General features: G+C 47.1%; 2 protein-coding genes across 2 annotated transcripts; both read right to left on the bottom strand.

Moving 5' to 3' along the window:
- Position 1: 1 nt before the first annotated feature.
- Positions 2-6,748, bottom strand: LOC6593582. The gene is made up of 8 exons (XM_002018837.2): positions 6,223-6,748; positions 5,182-5,301; positions 4,026-4,113; positions 3,340-3,815; positions 2,085-2,806; positions 1,857-2,027; positions 1,631-1,784; positions 2-1,563 (listed from the first exon to the last, which is right to left on the bottom strand). Exons 1-8 carry the CDS (start codon positions 6,574-6,576, stop codon positions 1,057-1,059), a joined length of 2,592 nt encoding a protein of 863 aa, XP_002018873.1. The 5' UTR covers positions 6,577-6,748; the 3' UTR covers positions 2-1,056.
- Positions 6,749-11,463: 4,715 nt separating this feature from the next.
- On the bottom strand, positions 11,464-12,678 carry LOC6593584 (phenoloxidase-activating factor 2). Its single transcript, XM_002018839.2, has 2 exons — positions 12,444-12,678; positions 11,464-12,378 (listed from the first exon to the last, which is right to left on the bottom strand). Exons 1-2 carry the CDS (start codon positions 12,657-12,659, stop codon positions 11,524-11,526), a joined length of 1,071 nt encoding a protein of 356 aa, XP_002018875.1. The 5' UTR covers positions 12,660-12,678; the 3' UTR covers positions 11,464-11,523.
- Between the last annotated feature and the right edge of the window lie 2,788 nt (positions 12,679-15,466).

The following is a 15,466-nucleotide window of genomic DNA, read 5'->3' as shown; positions in this document are numbered from 1 at the left end:
TTTTTGATTTCTGTTTATTGACTTTATGATAATCGAATACACGAATGCCCATTAGTATTTAGTTTTTAGTTGTTTGTTGCTTAAGAACTACATACACTGTATTGTTTATAATTAGTTGTGGAATTCGTTCATTTAGTATCTTATACTCTTAGATGTCACTGCGCGCCTAGGCCAAACCAGGTTCTACTTTAAGTTCGAAGCATTGAAAATTCGTTTCAGTTGTGTTAAATGTCTTGTCTGCCTTAACTAAACTAATTTGTTTACGGTTAGCACTAGACTAGTTAGCTTAGCAAAGGTGGCCTAAACTATCCATTGACTCAGAGTCTATGCGGCTTGGCTCCGGGCCATAATATCCCGGAGTCTTGCAACTAAAATGCCTTCGTACTCGTACAACTAACAGTTCATAGGGTGTTTATTTCCTATATGTATGTATATATTTTTGTGCACTAGTTACTACTCGTTTAGCACGATCTTTTGTGTGTGTGTTTTTCTTTAGGAATTTTCTGAATTTTGCATAGGAATTAATTAGTACCAAAATCACCGAAAATATCTCATCAAAGTACTCGTATTCGACCAAACATAAAGTCTCATTGTTGTTTGTTTCATAAGTTGTTGTTGTTGTTGTTGTTGTGCCCGGGAGTAATGAAACATGGGTGTATTTCAAAATATACATAAATATAGTGGATAAAGTTTAGATACAACCGAATGAAATTATACGAGTATTCTTCTATGCTTACTATTTAATCCTAATTAATCGAGGAATGAAGTCTCTATCAAGCCTATGTAAAATGCAGCTTAGATCAAAGTGTTGGATGGGAGATATATGTATGTATGTATCATTTTATTGCTTTGGTTTCACTTAATTCTGAGGAGTTTTTCTCCTCCTCGTTATCCTTATTTTTGGGGTGTGTGAGCAAGTCATCATCAGCTTAGAGGATCATTGAGCATGTTGGCAATGGTTAAATGTAGTCGAACAACCGTAGCGTAGCACTGGGGCACAACCGAAACGGACATTGGCACGGACTGTGGTTAAATGTTGCCAGCCAAGTCCCTCACTCATTGGTACTCCACGCGGGCCACCGGCACCCCGAAATCGTTCACCTCGAAGACGATCAGCTTTCGTTTCTTGCGCACTGGCGGGGACTGGGGATGGGGATGGGGCTGCTTGGGGGATGCCGTGGTCCCTGCTTCTCCCAAATTCTCTTTCCTCACTTCCGTTCTCTTCGTTGTTGTGGTTGTTGTTGTCGTCGTCGTCGTCGTTTTTCTTGTCGTTGTAGTCGTTGTTGTTGCTTTTGCTGTTGTGGCACTCACTGGCGCCTTGGCCGTGTCCTGGGCATTCAGCTGCCGTATCTGATGCAGTACCCCTGGCTTCTCCGGCTGGACATCGTCGGCCTCCTTGGGCCTGGGCTTGGGCAGCGTTGGCAGGGCCGGCAGATCGCAGCGCTGGCGCAGATGGCGGTACACGGTATCCACACGCTGCGACAGGCGGTTCACGTACTTGAAAGTCGTACGATCCACTACGGATGGGGCCTTAATGCAGTCATTGCCACCGAATTCGCACACCTAAAGTACAAAATACCGTTTATTGAGTCATTTGGCCAATACATGTTTCCCCTTTGGATGTACTCACGCGATAGTGCTGCAGAATGGCCTCCTTGGGCGGGACATTGAGGGATACCTTGCCGGGTCCGAACTCCCAGACGAAATGATTGCCTGCCTCGACCACGGCCTCTGGCTTGCAGATGTACTTGGATCTTTGCTTTTGTGGATGCAGCTTGTACCGCCTTGGGGAACACACACAAAAACAAAGGGGGGTTCAGGGTGGGGGAGTTCGTACACCTCTGGGGACCACTTACCTGCGCGTCTTGCGTTGGGTCACCAGGGAGGCCCGGACATTGGCCAGCTGATTGCTGCCTCCCACGATGCCGGAACTGGCCAGCGCATCGTCCGCGAACTGCAGGTAATAGAAGGCGTTTTGGAAGGAATAGGCCCCAGTGTTGCGATTGCGAAAGCGCTGATTCAGGGAGCTGGAAGGGAATCGGGGATGAGAACAGAAGGCCCGCAAAAGTACGGTCCGGACTCACCCAATGAGCTCGTTGAGCGTGTCCGAGTAGCGCGGCACAATGAACTCGTCCAGATCGACGAGGGCCAAGTACTTGTATCGGTACATCGTGCGGTACAGGCAGTCGTTGAGGGCCGCGAACAGGCCCTCGGTGCGGATCTCCTTCTGGCTGCGCATGCGCAGGCTCCACGGCAGAATGCTGACCGTGGGCCGTTGGTAGTGCAGCGACTTGAGCACCTTGGGCGTCGCATTGTTCGCCACGTCCGACGGCTGCAGTTGCTCCAGATCGAAGGCGGTCAGGTTGCCGGGCACCAGGCCCTGCTGATAGCTCTGCAGCACGCAGGAGGCGTGCGGCCCCAGCGTGTGGTTGTAGAAGGTGAAGTGCGAGACCCCCAGCAGGGCGTAGAACTCCAGGTACTCCATCAGATACAGCGCCTTGTCGTAGTTGAAGTGGAACGGCTTCACGCAGACGGCGATGCGGTCGGGTATATTATCGCCGCTGGGCGGTGCCCGAGGCGGCACCCCTTGACCCCGCTTGCCCTCTCCAGTGCCAGAGCTGGCGTTGCGCGGATGCGCTGAAAAGTCCTCATCCTGATCGGTGTTGCGCAGCGTCAGCAGATTGCCAGGCGGCGCCCGAAGCCGCGACACGACGCTCACATACCGCGGCACATCCAGGGGCGGGGCTCGCACCGGGCAGAGGATAAAACAGGCACTGTACTTGAGGTTCCAGTTCTCACGTATGATCTACGGATTCAATACGATTTCATAAATTAGAAGAAAGTATTCTCTGGGGTTACCCAGACCCAAAGCGATAGCCGTTGCTTGTGCTCAAGATTGTCCAAGGGCAAGCGCAGAAACGAGAAAAGTGAGAGAGCGATAGAAGGAGAGCGGTAGAGCAGCTCCCGCAAAGCTCTTTTCGACACAACAGCAAACTTCGTTCTTCTCCCTCTATCTCTCTCTCTCATCAAGCAAGGCCTCAAAGCGCTCTCAGTAGGGCTGAGCGAAAGAGAGTTAGCGTAATCTTCGCATTCGCTCTCGCTCTCTCGATCTGTCGCGCTCTAGTCGAAGCCTCGCTTGCATTCGGACTGCCTGCCCTTCGGCTGCCCTTCACTTCTCTCTCTTGATTGCTCTTCAGTCCGCACTTCTTTCGCCATTGCTCTGCCGCTAAACAACCATCGATTTATCATTAAATATCTCGCAAACTAAGCTGCTGAAAAAGCTCACTGGCACAATTCCCATCGAATTTTCAAGACTGAAGCCACACGAATTGCACTCACCTTGACGCGGGCCATCACTGTGGCCGAGGTATATTTGGCACGGGCTGCTGCGGCTGCCCCCGGCCCCTCGGTACCGTTGGCTGGGGGCGGACCGAACCAGAACCGGCACCAGACACGTTCTGGTCCCCGTGTCTTGGTGGCCCCCACAATCCGCACCAGACGCGCCCCCTCGCGCCGATCAAAGTAGGCGGAGTAGACAAAGAACTTGAAGCGTGTGCCGTTGACTATTTGCCAGGCACCATCGCTGGGCGCCGTGCCAAATGGAAAGTGGGGCAGCGTCTCCTCCACCTTGCCGGGCAGCATCTGGCCCCAGGGTATGAGCGGGACATTCACACCAAATCCACCCGCACCCGCACCCACACCAGTGCCGGCGCCAGGTCCTGGTCCAGGTCCCGGTCCATGTCCGACCGCAGCTCCGGCCCTGGCTCCATTGAGCAGCATGCCGGCCAAGCGTTGACCATCGGCGCCTGCGGCTTCTGTGAAATGAGAAATTGAGAAATGCATGAGACATGCGGCGTATACGTAATGGGCCCTTTTGTCGTCTCCTTTGTAATCGAATGCTCCTCAAATAGCATTATGCTCGAATCGAAGGATTCGATTTCGACCGGGCCATTGTGTCAATGATTGCTTTGGGAATGGATGTGGAGGCGGAGGCAGAGGCAGAGGATGCCTTGGCTGCTACTCACCTTGAATTTTCAGTTTATTGTCACGAAGCTGTACAAAACCTAATTTATTATCACTCAGAATGCTGTCATCCAGTAGATCGTAGTCTTCCTGCAAGTGAACAAAAAAACACATCATGGACTGGATAATACCATTAAATCATTTCCTCTAAATCAAGTTTCATAAAGTACAAGGACATCTCAACTGTTCTTAGCAAACTTATCAAGGACCTTCGGAATTATCAATAGAGACAATTTTTGTATATAAAGATATTCAATAAAAACTCAATAAACCTCAGGCTTGTACAGTCGAACTTCCATATAGCGAATCTCAAAGGGAATTCGTTGTACGTTAAATTCGTAATATAGAATTTGTTTTTGCAGAATATAAGTAGCATTGCAATGGTCTGGAAATAAACTTCCTTATATAGAAATTCACCTTGCATGGAAGTGCGTAATAGAGAAGTTAATTAAAATTAAAATTTAACAAGGTTCCGAGTTCCATAGCTGACAGCCTTTATTACCACTATATCAAAATATTTTAAATCAAGGATCAACCCATCGATATGGCTATGCTGGATAATAATCATAATCACGCCGCCGCTTTGAAGACTTTAAAATCTTCTCAGTCTGCACCTAGTCCTTGGAGTAGAGTCCTCGCCACTTCAAGGCCTACGGAGTCGGGACCGTGCCTACGAGGCCACAACTTATCGCAGACCCTCTTCAGACCATCATCGTGCCGTCGTGATCCTTGAAAAAGTCCAGGCCAGAAGCACTTTGAAGATTTGTAATTTCGATTGTGATAAGATTTTTTTGAAATTTAATGTACAATCAGCGACCAAAAAAATCCTCACTCTTCCACAAATGTTGTTTAATCACAATCCGATTTGTTTAATTTCTTTTTCTTCGTGTCAATAAATAAATTTTTAACGAAAGTAAAATATTTATCAAATATTACACAGTCTCCCTAGGCTCCCTGTCTCCCTATGGGCAAAATTTGAGGGGCATACCGAATCGGTTGAAGTGCTAATTGTGGCACCCATGGATACGTATTAAAAATGCAAATCCCTTTGCCCGGGAAGCCAGACAAAAAAAAAAACGCCGGCATATTCCGGCGAAAGCATCTTTTGTGTTCCCACAGGATGCTGCGGCCAGGCCCGATTTGCATAGCAAAACTTACCTTAACATTATCATAATCCGGCATCGAGTCGCCCATCCGTCCGCCCAGGCTGATGCCTCCGCCGCCACCGGCCCGCATGGCCAGCATGCCGCTGTGCGTGCGCTCGTCGATCATGAAGACCTGCAACGAGACGGAGACAAAGGCAGAGGAACACGGAATATGGAATATGGAATATGAAAGTGTTTACTGTGGGAAATTTGAATTTCAAGCTCTCTAATTTCCACAGCTCTAACTGGCATAATGAAGCTGAACCTGAGCTGAATTTTAAATTCAAGTTAATTGAACAGTTTTCCTGCCATTTGAGTCCACCCATATTTAAATAATACATAGTTCATGTAACCCAAAATATCGAGGGATACCCATCGAATATAGTTCAGAAAATCAAAATGGCTGAGGTAAGTGCTACAAATATGCATATTGCCCTTAAAATAAAAACTTTAAACCAATTGTTTCATTGGATAGGACCCCTGGGGCCATAAAGACGCTCCTGGAGAACATCGATGGTGCTCATGGTGTGAGGAAGAACTCAAACCCCCCAGAGTATTCAAAGCTGCGGCTCAAAGCCGATGCTCAATCATCATGGCTCTCCTTCGCACATTGCACGACGAAAAGTGTGTGGGCGAGGGATAGAAAATTGATTTGCTAATGTTGGCTATAATAATGATCCGATCTGATTCAGATTCTGCAGTCTCGTAGACAAGGGCATTCTCTTTTAGGGAGGCGGAAGAGGGCGGGGCGTATGTGTATAGTCTCTAAGATCTAGACGCTCATCGGGACGGACAAGCAGACTCCGCTATTGATGGTAATCAAGAATATACAGAAGTACATTAAACCTTTGGAGTATCGGGTATAAAAAATATAAGCATAAAGCCTATTTCCTGTTTCTTTTGGATGACTTTCCCCTTCGTCAAACACATACTAAATAAGCTATTTCCGCTTCTGCCAGTGTAAGCCCCTATATACCCCACCGCAGTGTCCTTGAAACAGGCACGGCCACAAGCCTTCGTTAAGTAAGGGTAGACGAGTATAGAGCCCACTCACCTCGGTCAAGATGATCAGCCCGAAGACGGCAAAGAAGGTAATGACGATGAGGAAACTCATGCCGGATCGCTCCCTGGTGCCCCACTGCTTCTTGCCCCGCTTCATGGTGGGTGTCAGTGAGGTGCGGCCACCGTGATGATGCTGTTGCTGCTGCTGCTGCTGGGCTTGTTGCTGCTGGTGATGGTAGCAGGCGTGCGAGTGTCCTTGATGGCCGTAGGTGGTCTGATAATGGCCCAGCAGGGGAAGAGCAGCCGAAGAGCCCGAGGCGCTTACGGAACTGGTGGAGCTGGCGGAGCTAACGGAGCCCCCCCTTGCCTGCTGCTTGTACTGAGGGGGGCTCCGGCTATTCAGCATGTCGGAGTGCAGGGAGCAGGGGGATTAGTTTTCAGCGTTCAGACAACAGTTTACTTGTTTATTTTGTTTTTGACTCAGTTTAATGGAGATTTTTCTTGGTGTACTTTATGGCGGCGATATGCGATTGGGGATTCGATATTTATATTTATTTATTTATTTAGCATTTTATAGGGTTTCCATTTGTATTTTGTACATAAGCTGGGAAAAGATTTGCATATGTTTTACGAATAAGCTTAGCAAAACAAAAGTCCAAAAAGAAAAGCGACAGCGAAAGAGAGGGAAGTCCAGAGACACACACAGAGAGAGAGAGAGAGAGAGAGAGAGAGAGAGTGTGTGTGTGCGTACTCTCTGGGCACTCGAACTTTTCCTCGTTGGCCAATTATAAAGGAAAAATCAATAAAAATCTGTGCAAGGCTTTGCCCGAAACGATTCAGCCTGAAAGAACTGGAATCCCTTCCATATGAATACAACAATTGGTCTATTTATAATGGAGATTGATCTTTAAGCGATGATCTATGTACATTTTGGCTCTGGATGATGTTCCGTTGTGCTTTCATCACCTTTGTACAGCATTCCACTCGGCACTGGTGCTGCTGGCCCCCAATCTGCAAGCCGCAACCAGGACAGGACGCTGCCAGGACAACTTTCCGTTTCACTTGCCCCTCTGGCCACCGATTCGGCTGAGCACTTATCAATTGGTTTGTTTAACAACTTTTTGGGGATAACCGAAACACACACGCCAAAACATTTAACTCTCGGCGAAGGCAGCAGGAAAACAATGCGGCACAGCTGGGCAGCACAGAGCCAAGGACCTGCGCACAGGACCCTGCCAGAGGCAAGCAGCTGTTCGAGGGCCTGCGTTGCCAGACCTAGCCACATTTGGAATACGTAGAACAAATGGATTTAACGGTGCCAAAGAGGGCAATATTACAGAGCAAGAGCGAAGGAAAATGAGGGGATTCATCTACAATATGTTTGAACTCAAGACTATAGTGGACTATATAGACTTTCTCAGACGAAAATATCTTGCATCTGCCCACTTTTATCCATGATAATCAACGCCAAGAGAGACCCATATACCCAAGCCACTGAAGAGGCACATCCCCTGGCCACACACTCGCCTCCCATTCATTTCCGGTGCAACTTTTTGGGGCCGGGGGGGACCCGGGGACATGGCATCTTCTCGAGCCCTGGCTGGACAAAAGAAATTAGCGGAAACAATAAAATACCTCAAACTTTTTGAAAACCAATAAATTCAAAGTGTTTGGAAATCAATTGGGAACAAATTGCAACAGGCAAAATCAACCAGCAAGAAAATTGAACAAAAGGGATACGTATGGGGGATGGGGGGATGTGTGGGGATACCCACTCTGACCCTGTGAACACTGTAGCCGAGCAATCGAAAAGTTAGCGGAAGAACCAGCGGCAAAAACAGTTTTGTTTGCTCAACTTTTGTCATTGGGGATGCAAAGATGTGACAACAATGGTACAGTAGTCGCCAAAAGCACCCAGAAAGAAGTGGATGTAGAACCTTCAGGAAATTCACGCTAGAAACTATAGAAATATCAACAAAGCCATCGCTAAGAGTCGAAGAGGATATGGCGTTGGGTAAAAATTGAATAAGAATCGCCCCACCAATAATTAAAAGGAAATTCCATCAGGTCGGACATCGTTATAATAATAATATGATATAAAAGCTGTACAAGAGGGCAATCATCTGTTGGATCAATTATCAATGAAATGCCATTTCTTTGACACTTTTATTCGTCGCCTCTTGCATCATAAGAACGGAAATAAATTGAGAAAAAGGGGAACAACAAACCAACAAAGAGATGGGAACCCAACAACCAATTCGCTTAATCCCCAACGTGGCAGGCACTCGAATGCATTCGTCGTTGCACCTCAAGTGAGATTAAATAAAACAGCAAGGAAATTGAAATGAAAATTCAGCAAGGCAAACAAATTCGGAGCAATAGCCGTTGCCAGCATCTATGAGATACATTCAGCTTGTCCTTCTCCCTTGGCTCGCCGCCTCTTTCCGAAAATATTTCTACTCACTCGGCAACTTTCCCGTTGAAGTGGCGTTGTGGCAGCTTAAGATACTGCCACCACTCCACCACTGCCCGGGCATAGGCAACTTAACTTTGATGAGTTTGCCAAGTAAAAAGTAAAATCATGGCTGGTTTGCTCGTATATTGCCGGAGAGGGCCATGGACTTACCTGTGCCGCTCCTTGCTCCCTCCTTGTGCCAGCTGCAGTCGAGCGTGTTTGAAATTATGATTAAAATAACGAAAATCATGAGGCCCTAACAGACAGCGGAAGATATTAGCCTGGATCTAGCTCTGTTTGATCTGAAGCTAACCAGAAAGCTTCAATCCATAGTTACCTGTTCTAGATATTCAATGGAGATATTGCCAATAATAATTAATGGATAAAATGTGGAATGCAATACAGGTTCTTAGCAAAGGAATCCAGAGAGTGGCCTAGCGGTCCGGCAAGCACCTCTTTTCATCTCAAACCAGTTGCGGGTATCTTAGGGTCGCGGCACGTGTTCCGACTCGTTTTTCACGCGTTTTACATTCGTTTTTTGTGGCTATTATTGTTTCAATTTGGTAAAGATTCATTTAGATAAAGACAAATCTGTTTTACAAAAGCCCCACGCCATAGATCCATAGAATCCCGAGTATCTTTCGGTATTTTCTTAGCATGCCTGGGGGCATTTTATTAATTCCACTTCGTTTTGATGCTCTCGTTATCGTATGTGAGAGGTTGCGGACGGGAACGAGGAGGAAGTCTGGAAATGGCTGGCAGCACTGCAGGCGCATATCTGCCGGATGCGCGGCTTGTTTGGTAATTTCCTTAACGGATGTGCATGCAGTCGCAGGACAAGGAACAGGAGCACCAGCACCACCACAACGATCTGGAGACGGCTGTGAGATGGTCAATGTGTGCCAGTGTGTTCTTTAAGTATGTGGGCTTGTGTAAAAATGGCTTTAGCACAAAATTTGTTTGCCAAATTCCGGTGCCCGTTGGTCATGGAGCTTTCAAAGGCGCCCACAGCCTTTTCCAACTGATTGGACACTTGAGGGCAAACACAAAGCCACAAAATCCCCAAGCAAAGGCCACATCTGGCAACCTGGACGTTGGATCCTGTAGCCTGCAGCCTGCAGCCTGTGCCCTAATCGATTGGTAGGGAAATGTGAAACAAATCGTGAGGACCAACCAGTCCCGACCCCTATCCGGTGGTCTTTAACTGCTCTTCAAATGCACTCTGGGGACTTCTTTTCCTACCGTTTGCCATAAATTAGGCAACAGATTTTTTTCCACAGCCAGCCGTGTCAACGACAGGGAATCCCCTTGAATCTGCCTCTCTCTCTGTCTGTCTGTCTGTCTGTCTCTCTGTCCATGAGGGCCCGAACAGAACAGAACCAGCCACCCAATGGATGGGCAATTAATCTGCCAAGGTCCGAGGGCATTACAATTCTTTTGTGCCACATTACTGGTCCGCTCTCAACCTTCATATATCTGAAGAAATCATTTGATAACGTAGCAGTAGATAAATATTTGATTGTGCAGGCCGTGCCGGATGCACAATTAGGCTGAGTGCCTGGTTAGTCCTTTTTCTACCCTAAAAACTTATCTTCAAATTAGTGTGAAAAGAGAAAACGGTAGTGGTTGTGGCAGAGGCCACAAGTCTGAGACGATTTCGACATAAATTCAATAGAACGATGGCAATAAGTGCATTAGCAGCATATTTCACAGATTGGCAGACACGTCGCTAGATGTGGTTGGTCCTGTGGCCAGCCGAGGAACCAACCAAGCAGACCAGACCATCACAGGACACGAAAGGACAGGCAGACAGCACAGACAGCACAGACCAAGAAGTAAGCCACAAATTGCATGAGATCATAAATATTTCAAGCATAAAGTACGAAATATGCAAAAGTTTTCTGCTTTCCCTTGGCGTTGGTGTTGCTTTCGGTATTGCCAATGCCATTGCCAGTGCCAGTGCCAGTGCCAGTGCCCAGTGTCCTGGCAGTTGCAGTTCGCCAGATACGAGGGACGTCAAACGAAGTAAGAAAAATATATTGCTAAATTCTCGCACAGGAAACGGGAGCAACATCAGCAACAGCCAGCGGGTGGACAACGGACAGGGTTCTCCGTGTCCGTACTCCGTTCTCCGTTGTCTGTTGTCCGGCACGTGCACTACGCCAAAATGGCAAACGGAAGTTGAAAAGAGCCAAAGAGCAAAGGGCATGTAACGCTATTTCGCTATTCTTCTCTGCCCTGCCTTGCCCTGTCCTGCCCAAGCGATTGCGGCAACAAATTTGCAATAAGCAATTTTTCAATTTTCAATTTGGGCAGTCAAGGACAACGGCCATCGGCTGGACCAGGATATGCAAAACAGCAGCCACATATCGCCCGGACCATAATTCATCGGGAGTTGCCAAAAAGCCCGCACACCCGTGGGTGTACCGAAATGGAGCCAAACATTTCCAAGGTCCCTCGAGCAGACCGTCACACCGTCACCGCGTCAACACGTTAACATTCGAATAGGACAAAGAACAAATCAAGTTTTGCATCATTGCACAATTGAAGCCACGATAAGACCTATTTATAGGTCTTGTGGCAAGTATCTTACCCACCTTTCTCTTTCTCTACACCAGTGTGGATTAGCACTCCCCATCTGTGGCGGTTCTCAGTGGGACCTCAAAGCACTCTTGCGTGCAAGGAAGAAAATACTTATGGAGGAAATGAGGCACGTGTGCCTCTCCAAAGCGGCATTCAACGACTGAAAGGGGCTTACGGTGCCAGTGCCACGACAGTTCCCGGCATCAGACTCCGTAATCCGATCAGACTCAGAAACAAAGGCACTCACAGAAGCAGTTTCCGTGGAATAATCGTTGTTTATATGCGGGTATTCGATACCTTCGACACCCAATCCGGTTACACCATGTACTGCCGTATGTCGAGATCGCGTTCCCTGAGCTTCTGGTCTATCCACTGGCGGTAGAACAGCAAGTTGGTGTAAATTCCAAGCAGCTGGGGGCCGTCGCAGCGTCCGGGCCTGGCCAGCAGGCCGGCCAAAACGAAGCGATCGTCGTGGCCGGGTAGCGGACACATCAGGGGCACGCCATCCATGCCGCCATCGCCGCAGACAAAGTCACCCTTGTCCCCGCCAGCGCAGAGCAGCGTGTCATTGCGGGAGTTGCGACGACCCAGGTAGGACAGCCGGAGCTTCGCCATGCACTGATCCCGCGGCAGGGCGTAGAGGGTCCAGCGCTTGGGCAGGGTCTCGGACCCACCGAAGTCCCTTCGCCGCCACCCGGACACATAGCACTGGCTGTAGTTGTACACCATCTGGGGCGGAGGCAGGCAAATCAGCTGAACATTGGGCGCCAGCTCAAAGGGAGACGACTCCTTGGCCAGCAGCAGCACTGCTATGTTGTGGGCCACTGGCGTTTGCGTATAGTTGGGATGCAGCAGCAGCTCGGCCACCGCTCGGCTCTGATGGGGTTGCGGCTCCAACTCCACGGCGGCATCCCATTCGCCTGCCACCAGACGAAGCTCCTCGGCACTCTCGTTCTGCACGCAACGGGCCGTGGTAAGGACGGCTCGGGGAGATATGAGAGCGCCACTGCACAGATACCCATCGGACCCGTAGATGGCCACCAGCCAGGGGAACTCGCCGAACTTGGCCTCCTGCTGCTTGTATCCCCACGGCCGGAGATAGTACCAGAGGTCATGGCGTCCTCCGCATTGCCAGGAGTTGGCTCCTTCCAGAGTTCTGGCCGCGGGTAGCTGTTCGAGTGGAGTACGAGCACGAGTACAGGAGTATCTATCTGTGAATAATGATCAGTACTCACCGTATCGTGGGCATTGCAGCACTTCTCCATATAATGACACTGCTCGTCCAACATGGTCCGGCTGCGATCCGGATAGAAGTGCCCATCCACCAGGAGACCCTCGTTGCACTGCTCGGAGGGCACACATTGCTTCTCCGCCGCACAGCTCTTGTATCCCAGAGCTGCCGTTGCAAGGCAGCCCACAAGGCACCCAACCACTATCGGAGTGAGCCACATCGTCGTCGTTGCACTTGAACTTGAACTGTGCGGCCGGATGATCGGTCGACCCCCGGCTTTTATAGCCTCACCAAGGGTCAGGCGGTGAACAGCCCCTTGATTGGGTTAAATATAACTTAAAGTCTGCCTAGAGAGACCTATTAAAGCGCTATAAATAGCTCTGAACAGCCGCGCCTGGGCTGGATAAGTGGGTGGGAATTGGAACGATTGCATCTCCTATAATATAATACAATATACGTATCTATTACCGTGCACTAGAACGCTGTGAAGATGGGACTAGCTCCACTTCTGCGTCATATCTTAGTGCACAATCGTCGCCTAAGTGCACGTAAATTGAATAAAATTTCGACAAGTTTTAATACACAAGACTGGCATACAACCCCCGCCCAGAAGGTGAGGAGTGGGCCGCAGGCAGATTGAGATGCAGATGCAGATGCAGATGGATATGGGAATGGTATAGTTTCCAGGCTGTTCGAAAGACACACGACTTAAAGACGAGTCCCTACAATAGACCCTCATGCAGACATAAGAGTGTCTGCAAATTTGTTGCACGGACTTCGTTGGCGGAGATTTACGCAGCTTAAATAGATTGTCAACAGAAGTGGCGAAGCGTGCAACGAGATGGAAGAAGGAAGCTTGGGACTGGGCTGGGGCTGGTGACAGGACCCAACATGCGTCAAATGTGTAGAAAGTAAATTTGTTACATCATGTCCCAGCACTGTGGAACAGATGTTATCCTCGAGGAAATGAATACTACCATTGGACCTACCAATCTATGGACCCGACACCCCCACAGCCCGCCCACTAAGGCATTCGCCTATGCGGTGTGCAGTTTTCAATTATTCTGCTATGAAAATTTATTGTATCCTTCTGTTGAACGAATCGGAAGTTCACTTGGCAATGATGGGAATATTATTACATTATATACTAAATATATGTTGATTATTATACCAATGGGATTTATACAGACTCAGAGCCAAAGATTTTATGCAAATGATGTGGTTCCGAGGTCGTATTCTGTCATCAGGTGATGTATGATTCTAGTATCCTAGAATTCTAGTAAAAAATCATTCCGCGGATTGGCTGTTGCGATGACGGTGAAAAACAGAGCTCAGAGCATTGGAAGTGCATCCAACCAGTTGGGGCTGCTTTGTTTCGTCAGGTAATGCTAAGATATCGCCCATTTAAATATATTTTCCATTTCAATTTTTTTTTTTTTTATATATTATGTATTTTATATGTATTATTTTTATATATATTTTGTGTGTTTACTTTTATTTGTTATTGGTTTTTTATAGGCGTTTTTTATGTTAAATTAAGGTTTGTATTCATGTGCATATGCAATACATATTATGGACAAATGTATAAATGTTTTGAGCTACAAAAATTAAACCTATTCTAAAAGTATAAAATTATTAAAAACAAAAGTGTTATTGATTGTAAATGTTTTTTGTAATTTTTTTTTATTATTGAAATCAATGCTGTAATTAGGAATTATTGGCTATATTAGGTATTATTATTATTAGGAATTCTCAGTAAAACTACTGACAAAATAAGGCTTAAAAAGGCTTGCACTAGACACCACTTATTCCATAAAGTATTCCACTTAAAGAGCTCATTCTCAATGATTTTCTGGTGCACTCAGTCCCGAGCTGAAATCCAAATTGAGTTGAGTCGCCAGTTCAGACTCTCTTGCCGAAGCCATCGACTCAATATTCACTGCAACTGGGCTACAGCGGCTCTCTTAGCTACCTTTCGGCTCCAGCACCCACTCAACTCGGTTTCAGTTGGCTCTCTTAAGTGCATTCTGGCTCCGGGCCACACTCAACTCAGTTCTGAGCGGAGCATAATATATATGACTCATGCCAGCGACTCTCTTAGCTGCGATTGGAGTCCTGCAACTCAGCTGCAAGTCCTGAGAACAGAAAATAAACAGATAAAGTTGAAACCAAAACAATATTTTAGCTTAAAACATATTAAAATATATTTTATTATAACTTATACTTAAAACATATCCTTGAAACCGATTCTTCTGGGATTTGGATCCATAAAAAGATTTTGTTTATAAAAAAAGCTTGAAGCTAATGAAATCTCAGTTCTGGAGTCACCGACAGTCGCAGTGTTTGATGGTGATTTTTGTATGAAAATAGTTACTTTGTTTATTATTGGAACGTCCAGCGACGGGTATGTACATAGGGTATCATACCCTCGAAGGGGTATAAAGGGTATCACATTCCCAAAAGGTGTATCAGTTATAGGGGGGATAGATATAGATATAGGTATACAGATATATAGATACAGATACAGGTATATAGATATAGATTCTGTAAATATTTTTGTACATCTCCTTTTTTATTCCCACATCCACACCAGCCGTTTTATCTTGCTCTCTTCCGCCAGATCACGCACACTGCACGAGGAAGAGTGTGTGAGAGTGAGACAGAGAATTGGAAAGCCGGATTCGAGCCACTGCATATTTATTTGTGTTCCTTCTGGCTATAATAATAATCCAATCTGATCCAGCCATGGTCGCTCTCTACGATTCTGTGCTTCTCCGAATGGAAAATGCCTTGGGACAATAGTCAGAAGATAGACAAGACAATATGCCTCGACCCCAAGCGACAGGATCAAATGGCACTTCCCTGACGAATGCAATGAGCACATCCTTCGTCATGCAACACCCTCTTAACTGAGGGTTATTATGAATCCAACTGATCTACTGCATTTCATTTTACAAACCGCTTGAGTTGGAGTTTCTTATGGAGTGCATTCAAATTTATAAATAAACATATTTCTTATACGACGAA

This window comes from Drosophila persimilis, unplaced genomic scaffold, assembly GCF_003286085.1.
Source record: "Drosophila persimilis strain 14011-0111.01,24,50 unplaced genomic scaffold, DperRS2 tig00000124-arrow-pilon, whole genome shotgun sequence".
NCBI classification, from domain to species: domain Eukaryota; kingdom Metazoa; phylum Arthropoda; class Insecta; order Diptera; family Drosophilidae; genus Drosophila; species Drosophila persimilis.
The sequence above is the reverse complement of the archived record's forward strand: the minus strand, read 5'-3'. Positions and strand labels throughout refer to the sequence as shown.

Coding starts and splice junctions, on each gene's coding strand:
- LOC6593584 (XM_002018839.2), bottom strand. CDS start 12,659: ATGTGGCTCACTCCGATAGTGGTTGGGTGCCTTGTGGGCTGCCTTGCA. Junction 12,379..12,443: donor GCTGCAATGCCCACGATACG/GTGAGTACTGAT, acceptor CCACTCGAACAG/CTACCCGCGGCCAGAACTCT.
- LOC6593582 (XM_002018837.2), bottom strand. CDS start 6,576: ATGCTGAATAGCCGGAGCCCCCCTCAGTACAAGCAGCAGGCAAGGGGG. Junction 5,302..6,222: donor GGCTGATCATCTTGACCGAG/GTGAGTGGGCTC, acceptor GTCTCGTTGCAG/GTCTTCATGATCGACGAGCG. Junction 2,807..3,339: donor CAGTGATGGCCCGCGTCAAG/GTGAGTGCAATT, acceptor TTGAATCCGTAG/ATCATACGTGAGAACTGGAA.